Raw genomic sequence first — 21,737 nt, 5'->3', positions numbered from 1 at the left:
TCTGATTGCTTTTTCAAATGACATAGGATTGTATTTCTTGTGTTTGGATGCATTAGGATTCTCTCTCTGTGAACTGCAACATAATAACACTCAGTAAAACCTTTTCAGAGCAGCATGATGTCTTAACGATTAGATTTTTATTTTTTATTTTGAATGATTAATTTGAAAAGAAAGGACCTGTTTAGCTGGTCAGTCTCCGGAGGAGCTGGAGGAGGAGGACATGGAGAGAGAGAGGCCCATCTATCGGGCTCTGCTGCCAGCCCTCCTCCACCTCTGGGGCCTTGGCCTTTCAACTTCTGCCCGCCTGATTTCTTTAGTTTTCATCAAGACTTGTTTTAAAACTCCTTGTAAACAAAACAGAGCATAGATATGAATGTGTTATTAAAAGATGAGAAAACCGGAACCCRCTTCTGTCTTGTGTGTTTGCTGTGTTGTCTTTTTTTCTCTATACAGTAMCTCCACCACTGCCTTCTTCCCGCACTGTGGTCTTTACAGAAAAATTACGATTTAACCACAAAACTAGAATAACTCATTATATTTCTATGAGTGGAACAACATTTTATTTATTTAACCTTTATTTAACTAGGCAAGTCAGTTAAGAACAAATTCTCCTTTACAATGACGGCCTACCAAAAGGCCTCCTGCGGGGACGGGGGCCTGGGTTTAAAAAAATAAAATAAATACAATATAAATATAGGACAAAAAAACACATTACAACACTACATAAAGAGAGACCTAAGACAACAACATAGTAAGGGAGCAACACATGACAACACAGCATGGTAGCAACACAACATAACAACAACATGGTAGCAACACAACATGGTAGCAGTACAAAACATTGTACAAACATTACTGGGCACAGACAACAGCACAAAGGGCAAGAAGGTAGAGACAACAATACATCACACAAAGCAGCCACAACTGTCAGTAAGATTGTCCATGATTGAGTCTTTGAATGAAGAGATTGAGATAAAACTGTCCAATTTGAGTGTTTGTTACAGCTCGTTCCAGTCGCTAGCTGCAGCGATCTGAAAAGAGGAGCGACCCAGGGATGTGTGTGCTTTGGGGACCTTTAACAGAATGTGACTGGCAGAACGGGTGTTGTATGTGGAGCATGAGGGCTGCAGTAGATACAGTTGAAGTCAGAAGTTTACATACACTTAGGTTGGAGTCATTAAAACTCGTTTTTCAACCACTCCACAAATTTCTTGTTAACAAACTATAGTTTTGGCAAGTTGGTTGGACATCTACTTTGTGCATGACACAAGTAATTTCTCCAACAATTGTTTACAGACAGATTATTTCACATATAATTCACTGTATCACAATTCCAGTGGGTCAGATGTGTACATACACTAAGTTGACTCTGCCTTTAAACAGCTTGGAAAATTCCAGAAAATGAAGTCATGGCTTTAGAAGCTTCTGATAGACTAATTGACATAATTTGAGTCAATTGGAGTTGTACCTGTGGATGTATTTCAAGGCCTACCTTCAAACTCACTGCCTCTTTGCTTGACATCATGGGAAAATAAAAAGAAATCAGCCAAGAAATTGTAGACCTCCACAAGTCTGGTTCATCCTTGGGAGCAATTTCCAATTGCCTGAAGGTACCATGTTCATCTGTACAAACAAWAGTATGCAATTATAAACACCATGGGACCACGCAACCCTCATACTGCTCAGGAAGGAGACGCCTTTCGTCTCCTAGAGATGAAGGTACTTTGGTGTGAAAGTGCATATCAATCCCAGAACAACGGCAAAGGACCTTGTGAAGATGCTGAAGGAAACCAGTACAAAAGTATCTATATCCACAGTTAAACGAGTCCTATATCGACATAACCTGAAAGGCCGCTCAGCAAGGAAGAAAYCACTGCTCCAAAACCGCCATAAAAAAGCCAGACTACGGTTTGCAACTGCACATGGGGACAAAGATTGTACTTTTTGGAGAAAATGTCATCTGGTCTGATGAAACAAAAATAGAACTGTTTGGCCATAATGACCATCGTCATGTTTGGAGGAAAAAGGGGGGACGCTTGCAAGCCGAAGAACACCATCTCAACCGTGACACATGGGGGTGGCAGCATCATGTTGTGGGATTRCTTTGCTGCAGGAGGGACAGGTGGACTTCACAAAATAGATGGCATCAAGAGGGAGGAAAATKATGTGGATATATTGAAGCAACATCTCAAGACACCAGTCATGAAGTCAAAGCTTGGTCGCAAATGGGTCTTCCAAATGGACAATGACCCCAAGCATACTTCCAAAGTTGTGGCAAAATGGCTTAAGGACAACAAAGTCAAGGTATTGGAGTGGCCATTGCAAATCCCTGACCTCCTGACCTCAATATTTGTGGACAGAACTGAAAAAGCGTGTGCGAGCAAGGAGGCCTACAAACCTGACTCAGTTACACCAGCTCTGTCAGGAAGAATGGGCCAAAATTCACCCAACTTATTGTGGGAAGCTTGTGGAAGGCTAACCCAAAACATTTGACCCAAGTTAAACAATTTAAAGGCAATGCTAACAAATACTAATTTAGTGTATGTAAACTTCTGACTAACTGGGAATGTGATGAAATAAATAAAAGCTGAAATAAATCACTCTCTACTATTATTCTGACATTTCACAATCTTAAAATAATGGGCTGCTCCTAACTGACCTAAGATGGAATTTTTACTAGGGTTAAATGTCAGGAATTATGAAAAACTGAGTTAAAATGTATTTGGCTGAGGTGTATGAAAACTTCCAACTTMAACTGTATCTCAGATAGGGGGGAGTGAGGCCTAAGAGGGCTTTATAAATAAGCATCAACCAGTGGGTCTTGCGACGGGTATACAGAGATGACCAGTTTACAGAGGAGTATAGAGTGCAGTGMTGTGTCCTGTAAGGAGCATTGGTGGAACACTATGTATCATATCACATCAAATGTCTCGATCTAGAGTTTGGAATTCCAATCAAAGATATCGATGAAGAGTCTAGGAACTCTATGGCTATTGAACTTTGCTGGAATAACTTAGAAGCAACCTAAAACACTGGTATCAACAAATATACTTATTTAAGCCTATATACTCTCAGCAGGAGTTTACCAAAATGTTTTACTTTCTGAGGCAATGTGATCCTCTGACACATAGAATAATTATATAATGGGTACACACTTGGCTAGGTCAAGGTCCTATAATAATTTTTTTACAGTCTATGAATTTAGCAGTACCCACCCCTCTGATTAAAAAGAATACCCATCTAGCACATAACGTTCTGAGAACCATGTTTCTTAGAGCTTGGTGAGAGCATGGCTGTTCTATGGTTATTTTGCATACAACCCCACAATTTTCTGGGCACAAGATACCCACATAAGAAACATGGTTCTCAGAATGTTAAGTGGGAATTTCAGTACTTCAGCATAACTTTTTCTGCACGTTTACTCATGGTTGTATTTAAAGTTMATGTTCTCAGAACATTAAGACATTTTTTCATAAAAACCACAAGAAAACATTGGTAACGTTTAAAGAACGTTCTAAGAATGTTATTTAAAAAGCTGTACATTCCGTTCTCAGCTCCAACAAAACTCTCTATCCTCTGTCTTATTAAGTGTGTTTAGGTGCGTTAGCCGAGCACACTAATTGGCAACACCTGATCTTAATGAGTGCTTGTTTCCTTTTAAATGGGGACTGTTAAAATACACATACAATGCTAGCTCCATCCTGGTGGCGCTGTGGACTAATTCCATGGATAGAAAACAGAAGATCATAGGTTAGAGCCTCACTGACTCTGTGCCACAATTTTTTTTAAATATGTTTTTGCATGATTAATGCCTAAGCAAAATAATTTCCATGTGTCCTATTTGTGCTTGGAGTTAAAAACAGTTGACCCAAACTGAGCTAGCAGTGTTATTAAAAGTCTTATTAAAACATTCAGTGAAAGTTAAGGAAGTTATTCTAAAACCTCCAAATAACATTTCCAGCCTCAGAACGTTAATAAAAAAAAACAGGAAAACTTTCAGAAAACCATAGAAAAACATTGTCAGAACCTGCAACCTAAAAATGAACGTTCTTAGAACAAGCTAAATGTTCACTTCCGTTCTCAGAACGTTTAAAACCTTTCAGTTTTACCGGTCAGGAAACGTATGACTTCGTTCCCAGAACCAATGTGAAACCAAACACTTACATTCCCACAACTTCCAAGGAACCAAATGTGCTAGCTTGGTAGTGTCCTGACTGAAATGTCACTAATAATACCTGTTTTAGACCAGCACTGTGGCGTGTATTTATGTCTAAAATAGTTCGGTAGTCAGGAGCCTGTGCTGCTAATAAATACATTTGAAAAAATCTAGGAAAATGAAAAAGCAGACCATTTTTATGCTTTTACATAGATTTTCTTATAAATGTTGCCTTTTATGGTTATGAAAGAAGCCGCTCCCCTTTTCATGACGTATGACCTACTTTCAACCTAATTGGACAATAATCTATCCAATCACATTCCACGTTGTACAGCGGTCGCTGAATTTTGAAAAACAGAATGGCTACTGAGGCTGTTCAAGCGTAAGTTCCCTAAGCATTTTTATCAAATTGAATAATCTTATGCGATGTATTTCAACTCTATTCCGTAATATCGTGCCTTTCGTAAAATTATGAATCGCGGTAAGGCTTCTTATAATAGCCTAGTTAATTGTAAATCCCTAAAAATAACTCTCAATATGTGAGTGGCTAGACAAGCAAGCTAGCTGCTAACGTTAGCTAGCTTTTCTTAGTTTGACTCTGAACCATCGTTTTCAGGTTGCTTGAAAGATGCGACCATGTACATTTGGATTTGTACGATATGGCAGAGCACCAGGAGGGTGGAGAAGCGGAGTTGATGGTGCCCTACCTAACTGTGAGTAGGTTAACACCTCACCTACTTTAGACACTTTGAAATGCTTGGCCAAACAACTCGTCAAAATGTTGGAGATGGTCAAATAAAAATATATGCATTGCATTAATTACACTTRTAAGTACTATCTGTGTTGTTCAGGAGAGTCGTAGCAAACAGAAGATTTTGGGCAGACAGTTGTTTGTGCTTGATGACATGATGCAGCTTCTGGAGAGACTGGAGACAACTGATCAGCTGTTTAATGAATCCTGCCCCCCAAACCCTGGTAACACACAGATACACATCCAACACATAATCAGCAATAATTCCACTCAAGATATCCTTACTTCCATGGCCTCTTAGTACCACTTAATAGTACTCCGAGGGGTCAGGTCTACCCCTTTTGTAGTACTTTTGTAAATGACTAGTCTTCTGTGTACAGGCAATGAGGCTCACAGCTGCTGGAAGGTCCTGAAAAGTGAATATAAAGAGGGAGTCCAGGAGGTGGAGGCACTCATTAGCACCTTACGGGACATGATGGACAAATTGCACCACAAACGGAACAGACTGACAAACCTAGTCACAGCACTAGAAAATAAGGTATACATGCACTTATGATGCATTCTCACGGACACACACACACACACACTTTAGTCTGTACGGTGACTTTCCAATTTAAAAAAAAGAAGAGAGCAACGGTCCTCTCACAATTTGCAGACTTTCGACGGACATGRTCTTTTGTATGGTTACTTTGTATCAGTCCTGTGCCATGTTTTGGATATGTAATGTCTTTCCACATCTCTCCCATAGAAAGATCTCAGCCTGCAGATGGGGGAGTCTCTGCAGACAGCCTACAATGCCTTGCGTGTGTGTGAGGGGCAGCTGGCCCAGCTGAGGACGGAGACAGACGCCACACTGGACCGCTCGGCTGACTGGCAGCACCTGAGAGACGCGTGAGTGACAAGCAGCTCTATCCACCAATCATACATCCTTGCAGAGACATGTCCTATTTCTATTCTCCCWCCTCCGCTAATTTGCCCAGACTTTAGTCTTGAGCTGCCACGCTTCCATATTGTTCACTCCGGTATTAGAACTCTCATTCAATGTCCCATTTCATAATGAACGTGAGAAAGACACAAATTTAGGTTTTCCCCAGTCTAAAATCAAACCAGAACCCCTAACCTAGTCCCTTGGTAATTCCAAATGAGGATGGGCACCTGACTGCCCTGCTCCAGTCCATACTCACCTCTGTCTCCTGTCCCCAGCCTGCAGGGCTATGTGGAGGAGACACAGGGGGTGATGCAGTGTAGGCTGCTGTCGGTGGGGTCCTCAGAGCTGTGTGTGGAACTGAGGCCCCGCTCCTGTGGGTCCTCTGGCCAGCTGGAGCCCCTCAGTCTGACTGTCACTTGGAGCCCTGATGACCACTTCCACCTCCAGGTAAACAATACWGCTGACCTCCGACCTGGGTGGTATTCATTAGGAATCAAACAAAATGTGTTGGGACCTTCCTGAATTTCTGAATCCTTCCTGAATTGTTCTGGTGGCAAATAGTTTTCAGTTTCGAGTAATCGGTTTCCGTTGCAAAACATTTTGCTACGGTGTGCGACAAATTAATACACTCCTGGTTTGGTTTCTGGTCCTTAGACATATTTTCCTGGTCCGGTTCCATCCTAGTGCCTACACCTCTTCTCCTTAGCTCCCCCTGAGCCCCTTTGCATTCCTTGTTTCCTAGATGGGAATCRTTGTTAGATTTAGCCAAGTAAGATATCTGTCTACATTATCTGTTTTTGGCACCTATTGAGAAAATAACCTTTTTTGCCACCGTTAGTCACAACCCCCATTTTGTCCCTCTCTCCCTCCCTCTAGGTGTATCAGGGTACTGCAGGGCTGTTAGAGGTGTCAATGAAGGGTTGCCTTTCTCATCTCAGTGCTGCCTTGCTGGAGGTCATGCAGTGTTACACCAGCCAGGGAGAGATGCTGGCTGAGATCCAGGCCCTGCATTCCAGGTACACACACGCACACAGTGCCTACAAAGATCAGTCAGTGATGATAGAAGCGAGAACCTTGATGTTCAATGATAAAGTGGAATGATGTTTCTTTCTGAGACTGAATCCTGTTGCTGTTTGAATGGCCTTACCACATGATCTGAAACATTAAAAGCAGCCGTCTGACTATATCCCACTGCCTCTCTTGGTGAGGGATCATTGAGACACACACACTTACAAAAACCAATGTAAAACAGTTGTATACAGTCGATCAGATCAACACACTCAAACTGAGCAATTTCTGCAAACTAAAACGTGGAGTAGCACTCAACAACCATAACTTGCTCAGCTACGAACCCATCAAAGATTGTTTTTAATGACCCCCGACAGAATATCTTCAGTATTCTGAACTACTCAGTTCTACTGAAGGTGAGTCGAAGTTGCCAGCAAATATTGAGTACCTTTCCCATGCATTCTCAATCACACTGRAACACTGTTTATGTTCATAATATTGCTTATACTCCAACACTTCTAAGCAAGAATTAGTCTGTGAGAGCTTATTCGTATCTGTGGACATTTTCATATTCCAAACACAATGACACATGATGACGTTTTCATTCTTAAACACCTGTGTTTGACATGGTGTGTATTTCTCCTGTGTGTAGGTTTGCTATAGACTGGCGTCCAGGCCAGAGACTGCTAGTGTTCCTGAAGACTGCCTCTATTGTGTGTAACCTGGGGGTGGAGGAGGGCTACCCCTCCAGAGGCACAGCTACACTCATCTCTGTACGCAGGGACGGAGAACTGGTCGACAACGCTGTCCTACAGGTAAAAMGTTCATCGCCATTACCTGTTTATTGATGTGTTGAGGCCCATTTGAAATGGTATTAGCAAACACCTTTTTTAGCAAAGATGGAGCATGGTCCTTGCCCTTCAAGTTATCTACCCTTAAACATGAATTATTTTGTTCTTGAAGTTATTATTTACCCTCTGGGGTCAGTATTCTTTTGGAGATCCCTTTAAAATGTGAAATCCACAGCTACAAATAACCATGTAAGTGGTATTGATTTGTACATTCCATTCCGTTACAATGTGAGGCATGTTGTTTGAATTTGCAGCCTCCCCAGAAGACCCCCTCTCTGACAGAGTGGCTGGAGTTCCTCTCCTCCAGTCCATACGTCTGACCATCCTCTCTATTCTACACAGAGGAAGTGGCTGTTTCTCTCCATGGTCACTAAATGGCGCCCTTGCCTCTCTAATATGTAAATATTAGGAATGTAACAAATTACTTATATTCATTGGTCCAGGTTCATTTTTTTAAAAAGATACTAGTGCATGGTTCTGCAGGAGACCAAACCAATCCAAATTAAGCGTGCGTCGTTCAGAAAACTTATTCAAATGTTACAATCAACAGTTCGCTGATGTTTTTCACTCATTGTTTTATTCAAAAAATAGCTCTTATGTGTTGTGACTGAGTTAATGCGTCCTCCTGAACTTTTATGCGTGTAACTGCATATGACTGTCAGATAATTGTGAGCACAGTGCAGGAAGAGACAGCTGCATGCGCCAACTAGAGGTAGGCCTATCCCTTTTCTAATAGGCTGTTCTTACATCAGCGCGGCACCTTCAGCATTCAGATGCTTTGAAAATGGCTTTCACAATGTCATCATASGGTTTATTAGTTGAGTGACAACCATTGTAATTTGCTGGGACATTGTTACCAAATGCTATGTATAATATATATATTTTTACTGGAGTTGTGTAGTCTACCGGATTGGACACACCACGCATCGAACTGTTGATTGGAGTTATCAATCATTCCGATTTTTAGATTGTTCATGTCACCATAATAAATAGGTTCGGTAGTTTGGGTAATTGAATGAAGGACCTCAGTCATTTTTGAGAGCTGCGCATGGTCACATTCATTGGTCAGAGCAGGATAAGCTCTCCATAAAATTCCAAACGGTCTAAACCATTTGCTTTTGAGACAGTTAAAATCCAACGCTGCATTATATTAAATGTCATGCTAATTTGTAAAGATAAATATTGACATAAAACATGTTGAGCTTGTACTATCTGCAAAAATGAGAAGTTAATGAGTGGGTGATGGTGATTGCAGATTTTAAAAAAATTAAAAAGTGGGTGTACAAAAAGCATAAATTGCCCTTACCCCTAATCTGATGATAGTGGGGTGGTAGATTCTCAGTCGGCCCTGTGGCTCAGCTCATGTGCCTATATCATTGATATTGACACACTAACAGAGGGACTCTCAGCTTCTAGAAGTAATCTCAGACAGATCCAGCTCAGATAGGCCCAGCTCCTGAGCTCTAATCATTAGCAGATATTATTTTAAAATGGAAAATGAATGTGTTCATGCAACAAAAAAAATACTATATAGAAACGAATCACATCAATTCATTCCCCTAATCAAACAGAATCATTTAAGACTTAAACATATCGTTCCTGTATCATATCAGAGCCCATGTATCTAGATGTGTATCGAATCATTCATGAAGGGAGAGCTGCACATCCCCTAGTAAATATCTCATGACTCTATCTAATGTTGCTCTGTTTTGTCTTCTAGCTGTATCTGTTGTAACAATATTACGACTCGCATGTAAATAAATAACATACCATTTTGGTGAATGTTTTTGGTTTTCTTCATATTTAGACTTAAAGAAAAGGTGACAAATAAATCACATTGTGATGAATGAAGAGTGCAACTTTCATTTCTTTATCAAAGTTTAGGCTCTTTTAGTCATCAGCACTCCTATAACTACTAGAGTAGTAACTATGTACACTGCATAGATCCTGTGGCTGGGCCTCTGAATTATTTTGCTCCCAGTAGGCGGACATCATGTGGTTAGATAATCTATGGGTTGACAGACAGCGCCTATGGCTCTGGACAAAGTCAACCCTGAAAACTGTCAAAAGCCTGAAGAGAAATGGCCTGAGATCTGAGATGGGTCTTCAATGGCTTCCACAAGCAATGTTATATTTCTTTCCACCTGACTTTGTAACTTMATGTACAAGCTGTTGACAACCTGCTGTCATATTCTTGAAAAGACATGCCCTTTGGTGGTTTGTCTGAGCTACTTGGCACTTTGACTCGAGAGCCTGCTCTCCCTCTCGTTTTTCATGCTGTCACAGTTACCCTCCCTGCTTCATGCTTCGCTCCTCATTCCTCACCTGCTGACTTTCAATTGGCTCCCCGGGATGCAGCAGGCGGGGCCAATGTCGGAGCTGTGAAAAATTGGTTATGTGAACGGTTTGACCCACTTCTGATCCATGCAGCAGCTTCTGCAGTTATTAGGTTACATTCTCCTCTCCTCACTTTGGGGTTGGGTGGGTTGATAATCCTCTTCAGAGAGCAGATTCCACTCCACTGTGGACGCAAGTGAAAGGAATCTTCTTTTTCTGTCTTCAATGTGATGCAGTATTCTCACCAATAAGCATCAGTCGTACTTTGTTTTTGTCCCCAGTAATACCCGTGTCTAGTGACTGGGAGCTCCCTAGCTTTCCCTAGGGCAGTTTTAAACAGACAATTACTTGTTTATATTATAGAGGTGTTTAACAGTTATAATGCATTCGGATAGTATTCAGACCTCTTGACTTTTTCCTAATTGTTACGTTACAGCCTTGTTCAAAAATGGATAAACAAACATGTTCTTAATCAATCTACACACAATACCCCTTAATGACAAAGCAGAAACAGGTCTTTAGACATTTTTGCAAATGTATTAAAAATAAGTAAACGATACCTTACTTACGTTAGTATTCAGACCCTTTGCTATGAGACTCAAAATTGAGCTCAGGTGCATCATGTTTCCATTGATCATCCTTGATGTTTCTACAACTTGATTGGAGTCCACCATTGGTATATTCAGTTGATTTGACATGACTTGGAAAGGCACACCCTTGTCTATATAAGGTCCCACAGTTGACAGTGCATGTCAGAGCAAAAACCAAGCCACGAGGTGGAAGTATTTGTCCTTAGAGCTCCGAGACAGGATTGTGTCAAAGCACAGATCTGATGAAGGGTCCCGAAAAATGTCTGCAGCATTGAAGGTCCCAAAGAACACAGTGGCCTACATCATTCTTAAATGGAAGACTCTTCCTAGAGCTGGCCGCCCGGCCACACTGAGCAATCGGGGGAGAAGGGGCTTGATCAGGGAGGTGTCCAAGAACTCGATGGTCACTCTGACAGGGCTCCGGAGTTCCTCTGTGGAGATCGGAGAACCTTCCAGGACAACCATCTCTGCAGCACTCCACCAATGAGGCCTTTTGGTAGAGTGGCCAGACGGAAGCCAATCCTCAGTACAAGGCACACGACAGCCCACTTGGAGTTTGCCTAAAGTCACCCAAAGGACTCTGACCATGGAAAAAAGATTCTCTGGTCTGATGAAACCAAGATTGAACTCTTTGGCCTGAATGCCAAGCGTCATGTCTGGAGGAAACCTGCCACCAACCCTACGGTGAAGCATGGTGGTGGCAGCATCATGCTGTGGGGATATTTTTCAGCTGCAGGGACTGGGAGACTTGTCAGGATCGAGGTAAAGATGAACAGAGCAAAGTACAGAGATCCTTGATGAAAACCTGCTTCAGAGCGCTCAGGACCTCAGACTAGGGCGAATGTTCACTTTCCAACAGGACAGCGACGTAAGCACACAGCCAAGACAACGCAGGAGTGGCTTCGGGACAAGTCTCAATATCCTTGAGACCCAGCCAGAGCCCGGACTTGAACCTGATCGAACATCTCTGGAGAGACCTGAAAATAGCTGTGCAGCGATGCTCCCCATCCAACATGACAGAGCTTGATAGGATCTTCAGAGAAGAWTGGGAGAATCTCCCCAAWTACAGGTGTGCCAAGCTTGTAGCAACATACCAAAGAGGCTGTAATCGCTGCCAAAGGTGCTTCAAGAAAGTACTGAGTAAAGGGTCTGAATACTTATGTAAATGTGATATTTCCAGGTTTAAAAATAAATAAAATTGCTAAAAATCTCAACCTGTTTTTCCTTTGTCATTGGGGTATTGTGTGTAGGTTGAGGGGGAAAAAACGATTTGATCAATTTTCGATTAAGCCTGTAACAAAAATGTGGGAAAAGTCAAGGGGTCTGAATACTTTCCAAATGCGCTGTATATACAGTATATTACAAATTGCTCTCATTAATGAAAACCTTGTGTCCATGGAAATGTTCCTACCCATACATAATTATTACAATCTAGTTTCTAACCTACGATTTGTCTGCAGGACTGTAGCTCATTGACTTTTGCAAACCAAATCATTGTGTTACATTTGGTATGTTTTTCATCCGAGCACTAGTGTCATACCCTTACTTGGTAACAATTACTTTGCAGATAGCGCTCAACAATTCTGCATTTTGGTTAGCTACAGTATATTTGACTATTGGCTACAATGCAGAACATATACTGTACTTTGTGGTTGTGGTCATGACGGGATGCGGAAACATATCAGGAACATGAGAAATGTTTTGAGTGGTTTTATAAATGGGGAAGATTTACACTTACTTGTAGTGTGTTCTGTGAAATAATTATAGACAAGACCTTGAGGTACAGYAATAATCTGTTACTATTGAATGGGCTACTGCTTTATCTTGGCCAGGTCGCAGTTGTAAATGAGAACTTCTTCTCAACTKGCCTACCTGGTTAAATAAAGGTGAAATAAAAAAATTACTGTCAGCATGTTCTTTCAAATAAGTTCCTCACAAGGTCAAAGTGGACTGGGTTACTCAAATTTGAAATGTATTYTATAACTAAGACCTAATCCAAGCAAATGTGCAGCCTTGGTTATTGGTCAGTACGAACTGTTATTCCCACTTTAGTGTTGTGTCAACATCCTCAGTGAGTGTTGTGACGTGGGTGACCTGTGGCTTACTGATTACATAGCACAGCCCTCTAAAAGCTAGGTCTCTCTAACCCAGTCRGATGTAGAATAACAAGATCGGTACTACAGAAAAAGATCACACAAAGGAATTCAAATAAGTATTTTTTTGTATAATGCCTTCATTACATAAAACATTTTTGAAATACAGTTCTGGATATTATTTTTTGTACGCATACTCAATTTGTATTTTATACATTTGTACCCACACATTTATAACTATGAGCATTAGAGAATTTAATCTTAACCAAAAAATATATATATTATACAMATTTTTCAAACATTTCAAGTAAGCTTATTGATGTTTGTAGCTAGATATTTACAAATTTGTACAAACTCAGTTTGGAGTATGAATAAAGTTTACAACACTGCACATATTTTACTAATTATTTACAGTCATGATAAAACAGAGCAGATGGTTTTAAAATGCATCTAGCAGACTCTTGGAAGGAACCAGGCCTAGCTGGACATGTGGGGTAGTAAAGCCCAATTGCTGCTTTTGGTTCAGCTCAACCGACAAATGGTCTCTGGCCCCTTTAGACCGGCTGGTGTAGAGGGGGAACTTGTTCTGGGCAGTTTTGAGCAGTTTTGAGCTGCGACCACCCCAACCTCCAAAAATAATTTATGTAGAGGGCTTTGTCTCCCTAATCTCCATGGGTCTATTGGCCTTACCCCTATCAGTTGTCAGTCACTGTCTTTCGGCCATGTCATTGGCTGATGCACACATCAGTCAACTCGGAGGCGGGTGTCCCTGAAGGGAGTAAGCGAGCAGGTGGAATCAGATCCCCTGTCACCTCCCCCAACTTGCCCCGCCCCTTAGCCGCCCAACCACCACTSTCTGTGAGGTGGAGATGGGCGACGATTCCAGACGGGTTTTCTTGTCATCAGTGGTGACAGTCTTATACGTCGATGCGGAAGGACAGCAGCTTCTCTGAGTGCATGTTGTTGAGTGTGCGCAGGTCGGGCATCTTGAGCAGCAGCTTGGTGAAGCGAGAGGCGTCGCAGGGGTTGCTCTTGCTGACCAGGGCACGCAGCGCTATGATCATAGACTCCTGAAGCAGCTCCACGGAGTTTAGGCTCTCGATGCCTGAGCGATCTGAAAGAGGTCAGAGAAGAAAGAGAGCACCGTTAGACTACTTTACACTTTAGTACAGACCATTACTATGCCATAATAGTGAGTGATTTTTGAAGTTTCAAGTGTCATCGTCAATGTTCCCCATCTTTTTCGGCGCTGAGCAAATTTCAGGTCCGCTGAGCGCAAACTTCAACATTGTGAAAATTCTGTGCAACTTCCAGCTCGCATTTACTGGGAACACTGAGGCCGTATCCGCTTTAAGTAACAGTGTCAGACAGTGATCAAGTAGGCTACTGTGGCTATTTGATCATAATGTAGGCCTACGAGAATGGCCTCCCATCAAAAACAATGCATTMCATAACATTTTAACATGGAAATGGCTGTTCTATCATTCAGCCTAAAGTAGCAGCCAGTGTGTGGTGTTCAATGTAGGCCTACATGCATTGCTTGACTGAAAATGTTGTGTTGTTTGGTGAAACCACTTTACAAAATATTACAGAGAACCAGACAAATGATGCTACTGCCTATAAGGCTACTTAGCTTATTTAAGACTCTCTCAAAATACAACACTGCTCCTTTAAGACAAAAAAATCATATTTAACTCCCTCTTTAAAGATGTCTAGAAATGTACATGGTTTGTGCTCTTGTAGGAAGCATTCCCTCCTCCATTGCTGAATACATATGATCTATAACTGGGCTAATAACTCCTTAACTATCAAAGGATATGAACAAATGTACACACGTGGCTGCATGCAGCTCTTGCTTTGACCTCAAAACAAGYGCATCTACTCATGACCGCTCATGCTGTAAACACAGTCCAGTTCAAAGTGAATGGCACAGATCCATATATGGCAATGGTCTATTTGCATATAGGCCTACTGCAGCTCTGATTGGTTATGCCACACCGGTCTGTGTAGAGTATGGGCTGAGTTGTGCATGTCAATGCAATAGAATCCTACTCCGATGCATTCTGCCTACAACAAAATCTCTTGCATAGTTATTTTTGCATACTAAGTCTTGCATAGTTCGTTTAGTTTCGGTATGTTGCATTTATAATGGCTAATATTGCTTTGATTCCATCACAATTCCCACAGTAAATGGAAACGTTGATAGTGTTAACTAAGGGGGAAAACTCTAGAAAGTTGAGTGAAGTTCAATCTCACGCTTCTCTGCGCGGGCTGTTATTTCTTCTGCGMGGCAGTCCCGTGGGAACGTAGAGGGAACATTGGTCATGGTGATTTACTGGCAGGAGAAGTACAGTACTTGAGCTCTGACTGCTTAGGTAGATTTTAGAGTAATTAATAAGGCTTCTCATTGTTYTTACCTGCAGACACTAGCACTACAGCGGTGAAGAGACCCAGCTCCTCGGCCGTGAGCTCCAGGGAGTTGAGCTTCTCGCTGAATTCAAAYATGGTGTCTAGCAGGCCTCCCATGCCCATGCCCTTCAGGGCCTCCAGGCTGTAGGTGGTACCCGAGATGAAGGTGACAGTCTGCTCCTTCACATTGAAGAGGGAGGCAAAGCGCACCATCAAGACCTGTAACAGAAGCAAGGGAAAAGTGAGTGGGTGGTGAGTCATTGTATCTTCTCAATACAGTACAGCTGTGAGTATTTTTGTTTATCACTGTATGACGTTTCTTTGCATATCTGTGTTTGCACACATTTCACGGATGCCTACCTCAAAGGTGCCGGCCTTGAGCAGGGTGACTTGGTCGTTCTCGGAGAGTGCACTGAACCCTGGAATGTGCTTTGCGAACTCCACCACCTCACGCACAGCCGGCGTGAAGCTGAGCGAGAAGTCCTCCCAGATCTCCTGGGGGGTCTTGTTGGGTTCGGCTTGGGGGTACATGTTCATTGGACATGCCTGGAGGACCGAGGAGAACCGTAATCAGCATTTTCCTATATGCTATGACTACTTGCCACTATTATTGACAATCTTTGACATCAAGATCTTTTCTATGTTGCTGTTCTGTTCAGTGACTCACCAGCACAATGTCCTTGTGGTTTTTCCATGGGAAGTTCTGGCCCTGGGGGACGCTGCTAGTCTCAATGCTTTGGTGGCTCCCGAACAGGTTGCTGTTGTGGAACTGCTTGCCGTTGTTCTGGTGATGTCTGTCAGACATGGCCTGGAAGCCATGGTTCTGGAGGGCCACGTTGTTGTTGTGGTGGTAGATTGTGTTGAGGCTGTTCTGGTGGTAGCCAGCAGGACAGTAGTTGGAGCCCCAGTTGTCCACCTCTCCGTTATGCAGTCTCGCGGAATCGCACAGCTTGTCGTGGGCGTAAACAAAGGTCTCACGGTGCGCCCGGGCAATGGCCGTTATGGTGCAGTCCACCCCAGRGCTGGGGCACAGCGGTGGAGAGCTGGCCAACAGTGGCGGGCTTTGGTTGCATGGTGGGGGCAGAGGGGAAGCAGGGGCTTGTACTGGAGGAGAGGGGGAAGGGGCAAAAGGCAGGGCCTGAGGCTGGGGTGCCACAGTCAGACCCGGGCAGGGAGAAGAGGAAGTGGGAGAAGGGGGAGAGTTGTGAGTCAGGCTGGCCAGCTGGAACTCGTTTTGCATGTTGTTCATGCTGTTCATGGTGCTCTGCATCTCTGCCAGCATGCGCTGCTTCTCACGCTTGGGTATTCTGCCAAAGCGAACAGCTGGGGAGAGAGAAAGAGACATGTGGAGTCAACAGTCCAAACAGGGATGAGAGTGGATTAGAACTATTAAACCTTTTTTGTGGCTGCATGTGTCATGTTTTAGCATGTGAAGCTGTACTTACCATCGCGGGACATGCCCACGGACAGACACTTTTTGAAGCGGCACTGCTGGCAGCGGTTGCGGTTAATCCTCATGATGGTGCAGGTCTCGTTCTTCAGGCACTTTTTGTACTGGATGTTCTGCTGGATACTGCGTCGGAAGAATCCCTTGCAGCCCTCACAGGCATGGACCCCATAGTGGAAGCCTGAGGCGACGTCTCCACACACTTTACACAGCAGCACCATCCCATTCAGTTCTGTTACAACCATAAAGAGGACTTAAAGCTGTAGTTCCAGGAATGACAGATAGGGGTGCACAATCTGGATTCATATAAAGTATTGGGGTTCTGGTATGGGGGTCTACTCACTGGTAAGGTTTGCCACGGACTTGCTGGGGGAGCAGCGAGAAATGCTGCTGTCATTACGACCCCTAGGCCTCKGGGACCCTCCGGAGCCGGAAGAGGAGTTGCCATCATCACCATTGGAGGAGCTGGAGCTGCCACTGCCGGAGTAGGCATTGGAGAAGCCCTGGGAACCGTTGGGGGAGGGTGGGAAGGAGGCTCCGAAGGAGTTCTCGCTGTACATAGACACTGGGCTGGTGCGGTTCGGTGAGCAGCCACTGGAGCCGATGTAGGAGATTACACCCCCTGGCGACAAGAGAAAGTAGCGAGAGGACTACTTGTTAGAATGGATGCGTGGTTTAAAAACAGTGAGATATTTTAATTTGTGACATTTAGTGCTCTGTTCTTTGACACTCTATCCATGGGACATCAGTCAACTGCCAGTGAGGACTGATGGAAACTAAAACAGAGGAGGTAAAGAGGAAGAGGGTTCAAGAGAGGACGCCCACTGGTTAGGATTGATATTGCGCCCAGTCATGTTCGTTGACAAAAAACGAGGGAGCGGCTGCAACTTTGTATAATTCTGTACATTCCAAATGTTCCCTTAGCTACCCAGGACAATTATGCAAGGAAACCGTGGCAATGTTATGATAACCATAGCAACAGAGTGACTGCAGAGAGTCCAAGAAGACAAGTGGCTGGGRAAAAACACTGCTTTCCAGGAAATGTTGTCAGGAAAGGCTGCCCTGACTGGCTTTCCCTTTATTTTTCTAGTTCAGAGGTGGTCACCACTCTTTCCAAAACAGAGGCCTTGATCACAGAGTACATTTTATAGGAAGCMATTAGGGCAAGATTGACCTGTGTGGGTTGTGCCATGTGAGCAAGCATTACCTACAGAACATTATTTACATTATGGAAGAAGCTATTGCAGCATGGAGAATGAGCACGTTCTTTTTGGATGCTGCCCAATAGCACAGACAGTGCTATTGCTGTTGTGCAGTCTCATTGGCCAGACATAGCCACCCACACGAGTGGATTTAGATACTCTTGCGCTCTCTCTCTTTGTTGGAACTCTCCTGACAACTTTTACTTGCCCTACTTCCCTTTCTCTCCAACTCTCCCTTTACACTCTCCTTGAAACTGTTATTCTCTCTCCACACCACCTGCCCTCTGTACTCTTTTTTTGCTCATACTCTGTTTCTCTTCTCCCTCTCTCACTTTCATTCTCTTTCTCCCTCCTGCTTGTTCTAATCCAGCGGTCTCAGTTTCTCCCGCTGTGAAGGCTAATTCTCACAAGTTCCGTCCAAGGATCACGTTTCACCACAGCTGSCCACCCACACACCAACTCGTGCCCAGTCGCCGGGGGGTGCCATGCACAAGGCTACCGGGAATGGCTAATCGCTTTTTAAATGCCAAATGGTGTGCCCCGCCCTTTGCCACACACAGCGTCCCTGCTGAAACCCGAACCTACAACGCATGTGCCCAAGACTTTCTGCACTTCCTGTTGACTCCAATTAACCTGTGCTCTAATACCAGATCAACTGTATTGTGTTGTTGTTAGGAGATAATGTGTTGTTGTTAGGAGATTGTGTTTTTGTGAGGAGATAATGTGTTGTTTTAAGGAGTAATTTGCAGGACATTGTATTGTGTTGTTGAGGCTTTAATTGATGATGCCCTTAAACCGTCTTTATGATTTAATTTCCCTGCATTGATGGCAAGCTGCCCACCTACTGTATGTTTGGGTGTGGCCTATTGAAGGATGGGATCATTGTTTTGTGCTTAACAAAACCAAACTCTATACTTCTGTTCTGTGAGCCTGGCATTTAAAACTGGAGGAATTCCAATTTCCTGATTGAACAAACAGTGAGAGAATGTTTGTCTGTTCTGTTCTTTTTGAGACATTCCAATCTCAGAATCCAGCCAGCCAGGCAGCCCTGGAGGAGAAACATAATTCACTGTGGAATGGAACATAAGGTCTTATAGGGTCACTGGGTCAGGAGTCACCACAACACGTGCACTTCCTTGTCCTGCCTGGTGCTATAGTATTAAGGCTCCTCCCTCTCTCTCCACTGCATGTTTTCACTCCCTTTGCTCTGTCTTCCACCTCCTGACTTTCTATCCCCAAATAATGTATTACCCACAATAACCAATCAGTGAGTGGAAGATAAGATTGCTTTTGTATCAAAATCAATAACTTGCCATGTTAAACCAACACTTGTAAAGTCAACGTGAAATGAAGAAAACACATCAATAGATATAGCTCTGAATATTGAAATAGTCTTAGTGAGTAAACATACATTCAGAGTGAGGTATTTGAAAGAAATGTAATAGTGCATCGAAAGCTATGCTTGGGAGAGCCATGGAATGAAAACAGGTTGGACTGCAGACTTGTGTTGCTCGAGGAGCAGCACTAGTGTAGGCTGACTGGAATACATTCTAGTCACGCCCTTACTCAACGTGCGCGCCTCCAACAGCAGGTTATTCAACGAGACTGGCAACCAAAAAAAGAAAAGAAAAGAAGACTGGCAAACTGACAGGCTGTGCAATACACCCCCCATGGAACACGCCAACTGGTTTCTAGGACAGCCTCACGTTCCCTCCCGCCTGGCGCTATCCATGGTACCTAATAGACAGTCAATTCCCACAATATACTCCTTAGATAATCTAATGTAATTTACAACATACTTGCTGAATATAACTGAAAAGCTTGGCATCTATGTTTTCACTTTGCTATGTTGTAGCTGTACAATATAATTGTATGTATTGAAAATGTATTTTCTCTGAACCTATATTCAAWTGAATGAACCTATAAATGCTTTATTAGACATACTATCGCCTTGCCCTAATAATAATATAATAAAGGTAAGCCCATTATTTTGGACATCTTAGATATCGAAAGGGAATATCCCAATCACCTTGCAAGTATTTGGTTATGGCTGTGTAATTATTTCAGCAACAATAAGTTATGATGCCTTACATAAATGTTCGTGTCCCACGTTTCAATCTAACACGTGACTGGATGATGTCCTGATCGAATCGCAATAATTACACCCGCTAGCTATCCAATAGCAGTACACACATGGCATCCAAGACCGCGTCCCCCACGGGACTCTGACGAGRAATTATGCAATGAGCTTGCTCTCTATACCAATGGAGATTGGTGGAGAACAGTGAATGAAAACAAAACGCACATGGCTAGCTTGGCGGGCCATGTGAATTGGGAAAAAAACATGCGCGGATGTCTGCATCAAAGGGATATCCGTCCACCTTACATGACCTACTTCCACCCGAACTATTTTAGCGCACTGTGTCTCAACCCACGATGTTCTACCTACCACACGTACACCATCAAACAATGTATAGTACTTTAAATATTTCTTTAATGAAATGTACAGATAACTTATAGGCTATTACAAACTCCACGTTACAACATTTCTTAATTTGGCTTTTACTGAGGCCAGTAATTCGACCTTGACAATGACAATTATGAAGAACGGTTGGGGTAAAATATATAGGCGACAGTAATGATAACACACAATCATCAGTGAATTCAAAATAAACACTATGAGGGATAGGCCTACTTCAAGCCTCATCAGTCATGGCCTGAGGTTTGGCATGAGGAGAACTGTACAGAGACCCATTGAACTTTCTCCCATCTAGTGTTGCATCACAAGGATGATTCCATCAGCCACGTAAATTCCATATACAAAAGTGGCTCTACTTAATCGACAGGTGTACATCAATACAATACAACTCATCATTGATTTACGCATTACGGATTGATAAACAACTAAATGTAAAGAGCTTCAACAGACTTCCAACAAGCCAGGTAGCCAAAAYAATATGCGTAAAACACATAACCCCATTACACACGCACAACAATATAATCCTGAATATTTACCTGTATTGTTGTTATTTGTGTCCATTGCTGTTGTTGCCATCCTGAGCTCCAAAACATTCATATAGATATCGGTGAAATTAGAAAACAGTTTAGGAAAGGATCATTTCCCTTCTGGCTAGGTTCTTGGCAAAAAGAAGGTCCTCTTCTATGTTATAACGATGTCATTATGTTCCTCTTTATAATAAAAGCTCTATTTGAGTTCGAATACTCATTACAATACTTAGAACCAAGGTTAATAAACTACCAAAGGATGCATCTGCTATCGAGCAAGTTCCCGCGTAATGTGAATCACTTCTCTGTGAGCACTGCCAGCGAAAACAATTACGAAAAGCGTCTATGCTGTCACTGGCTCTATCCSTGGAGGTCTGACCGCAGTTCCCAAGCCGGTCTGGTTTTTCTCAGTCTCCCTCATCCTTAGGAAAGGAACGAGGACGCACTGCATGCCTGCTTGCACGGGGCTGAAAACGGGACCATGTGACCCCCGGGGAGTGCCTCGTGTCCCAGTGACACACTTTTTCTCCGAACACATCAGCTTTTCTTTTAAAACCCCTGCGCACATGGAGATGGTAACTCCTACTAAAATGGCTACGAAAAATGTGGGGAAATAATATTTTAACGCTACCATTTTTAACTATAGGACAGACATATGCACAATATTTAATATAACCAAATGCGCAAAGCCATGGCACAAGTTCCATCCATCATTCAAATGGCGTCTAATTTCGATCTAATTGGACGTGCCATTATATACTGGTTCACAAAGGGCTCCCCTTTTCATGTCTGGTGGGAATGTGGACGTGACCACAGCATTCACTTGATACAATGAAAAGAATAATGAAACCTGTTGTGAAGCGAGAAACATTGCATTTCAAACATCGTAATATGATCAATAACAACGATTAGCTTTTATTCAGCTTTTCTGGCAGCATTGCAAGCGATGGGGATGAGGT

At 42.9% G+C, this 21,737-nt stretch overlaps 2 protein-coding genes across 3 annotated transcripts; one reads left to right on the top strand and one right to left on the bottom strand.

Moving 5' to 3' along the window:
* The first annotated feature begins 4,471 nt into the window (after positions 1–4,471).
* LOC111981790 (uncharacterized) lies at positions 4,472–9,476 on the top strand. Of its 2 annotated transcripts, XM_024013228.1 has the most exons (9): positions 4,472–4,538; positions 4,773–4,869; positions 5,008–5,131; positions 5,288–5,445; positions 5,656–5,798; positions 6,111–6,282; positions 6,712–6,851; positions 7,496–7,658; positions 7,949–9,476. In XM_024013228.1, the coding sequence occupies exons 1-9, from the start codon at positions 4,516–4,518 to the stop codon at positions 8,012–8,014; spliced, it is 1,086 nt and encodes a 361-aa protein (XP_023868996.1). In that variant the 5' UTR covers positions 4,472–4,515; the 3' UTR covers positions 8,015–9,476. The 2 variants fall into 2 exon arrangements, with proteins under 2 accessions (XP_023868996.1, XP_023868998.1); XM_024013230.1 differs by lacking the exons at positions 5,008–5,131; positions 5,288–5,445.
* A 3,708-nt stretch (positions 9,477–13,184) lies between these two features.
* LOC111981679 (nuclear receptor subfamily 1 group D member 1) lies at positions 13,185–21,321 on the bottom strand. Its single transcript, XM_024013073.3, has 7 exons — positions 20,788–21,321; positions 16,914–17,192; positions 16,569–16,802; positions 15,791–16,446; positions 15,484–15,669; positions 15,132–15,342; positions 13,185–13,828 (listed from the first exon to the last, which is right to left on the bottom strand). The coding sequence occupies exons 1-7, from the start codon at positions 20,846–20,848 to the stop codon at positions 13,632–13,634; spliced, it is 1,824 nt and encodes a 607-aa protein (XP_023868841.1). The 5' UTR covers positions 20,849–21,321; the 3' UTR covers positions 13,185–13,631.
* Positions 21,322–21,737: the final 416 nt, after the last annotated feature.

Source organism: Salvelinus sp. IW2-2015, linkage group LG20, assembly GCF_002910315.2.
Source record: "Salvelinus sp. IW2-2015 linkage group LG20, ASM291031v2, whole genome shotgun sequence".
Classification (NCBI taxonomy): Eukaryota; Metazoa; Chordata; class Actinopteri; order Salmoniformes; family Salmonidae; genus Salvelinus; species Salvelinus sp. IW2-2015.
Note: the sequence above shows the minus strand (reverse complement) of the source record. Positions and strands in the feature narration are given on the sequence as shown.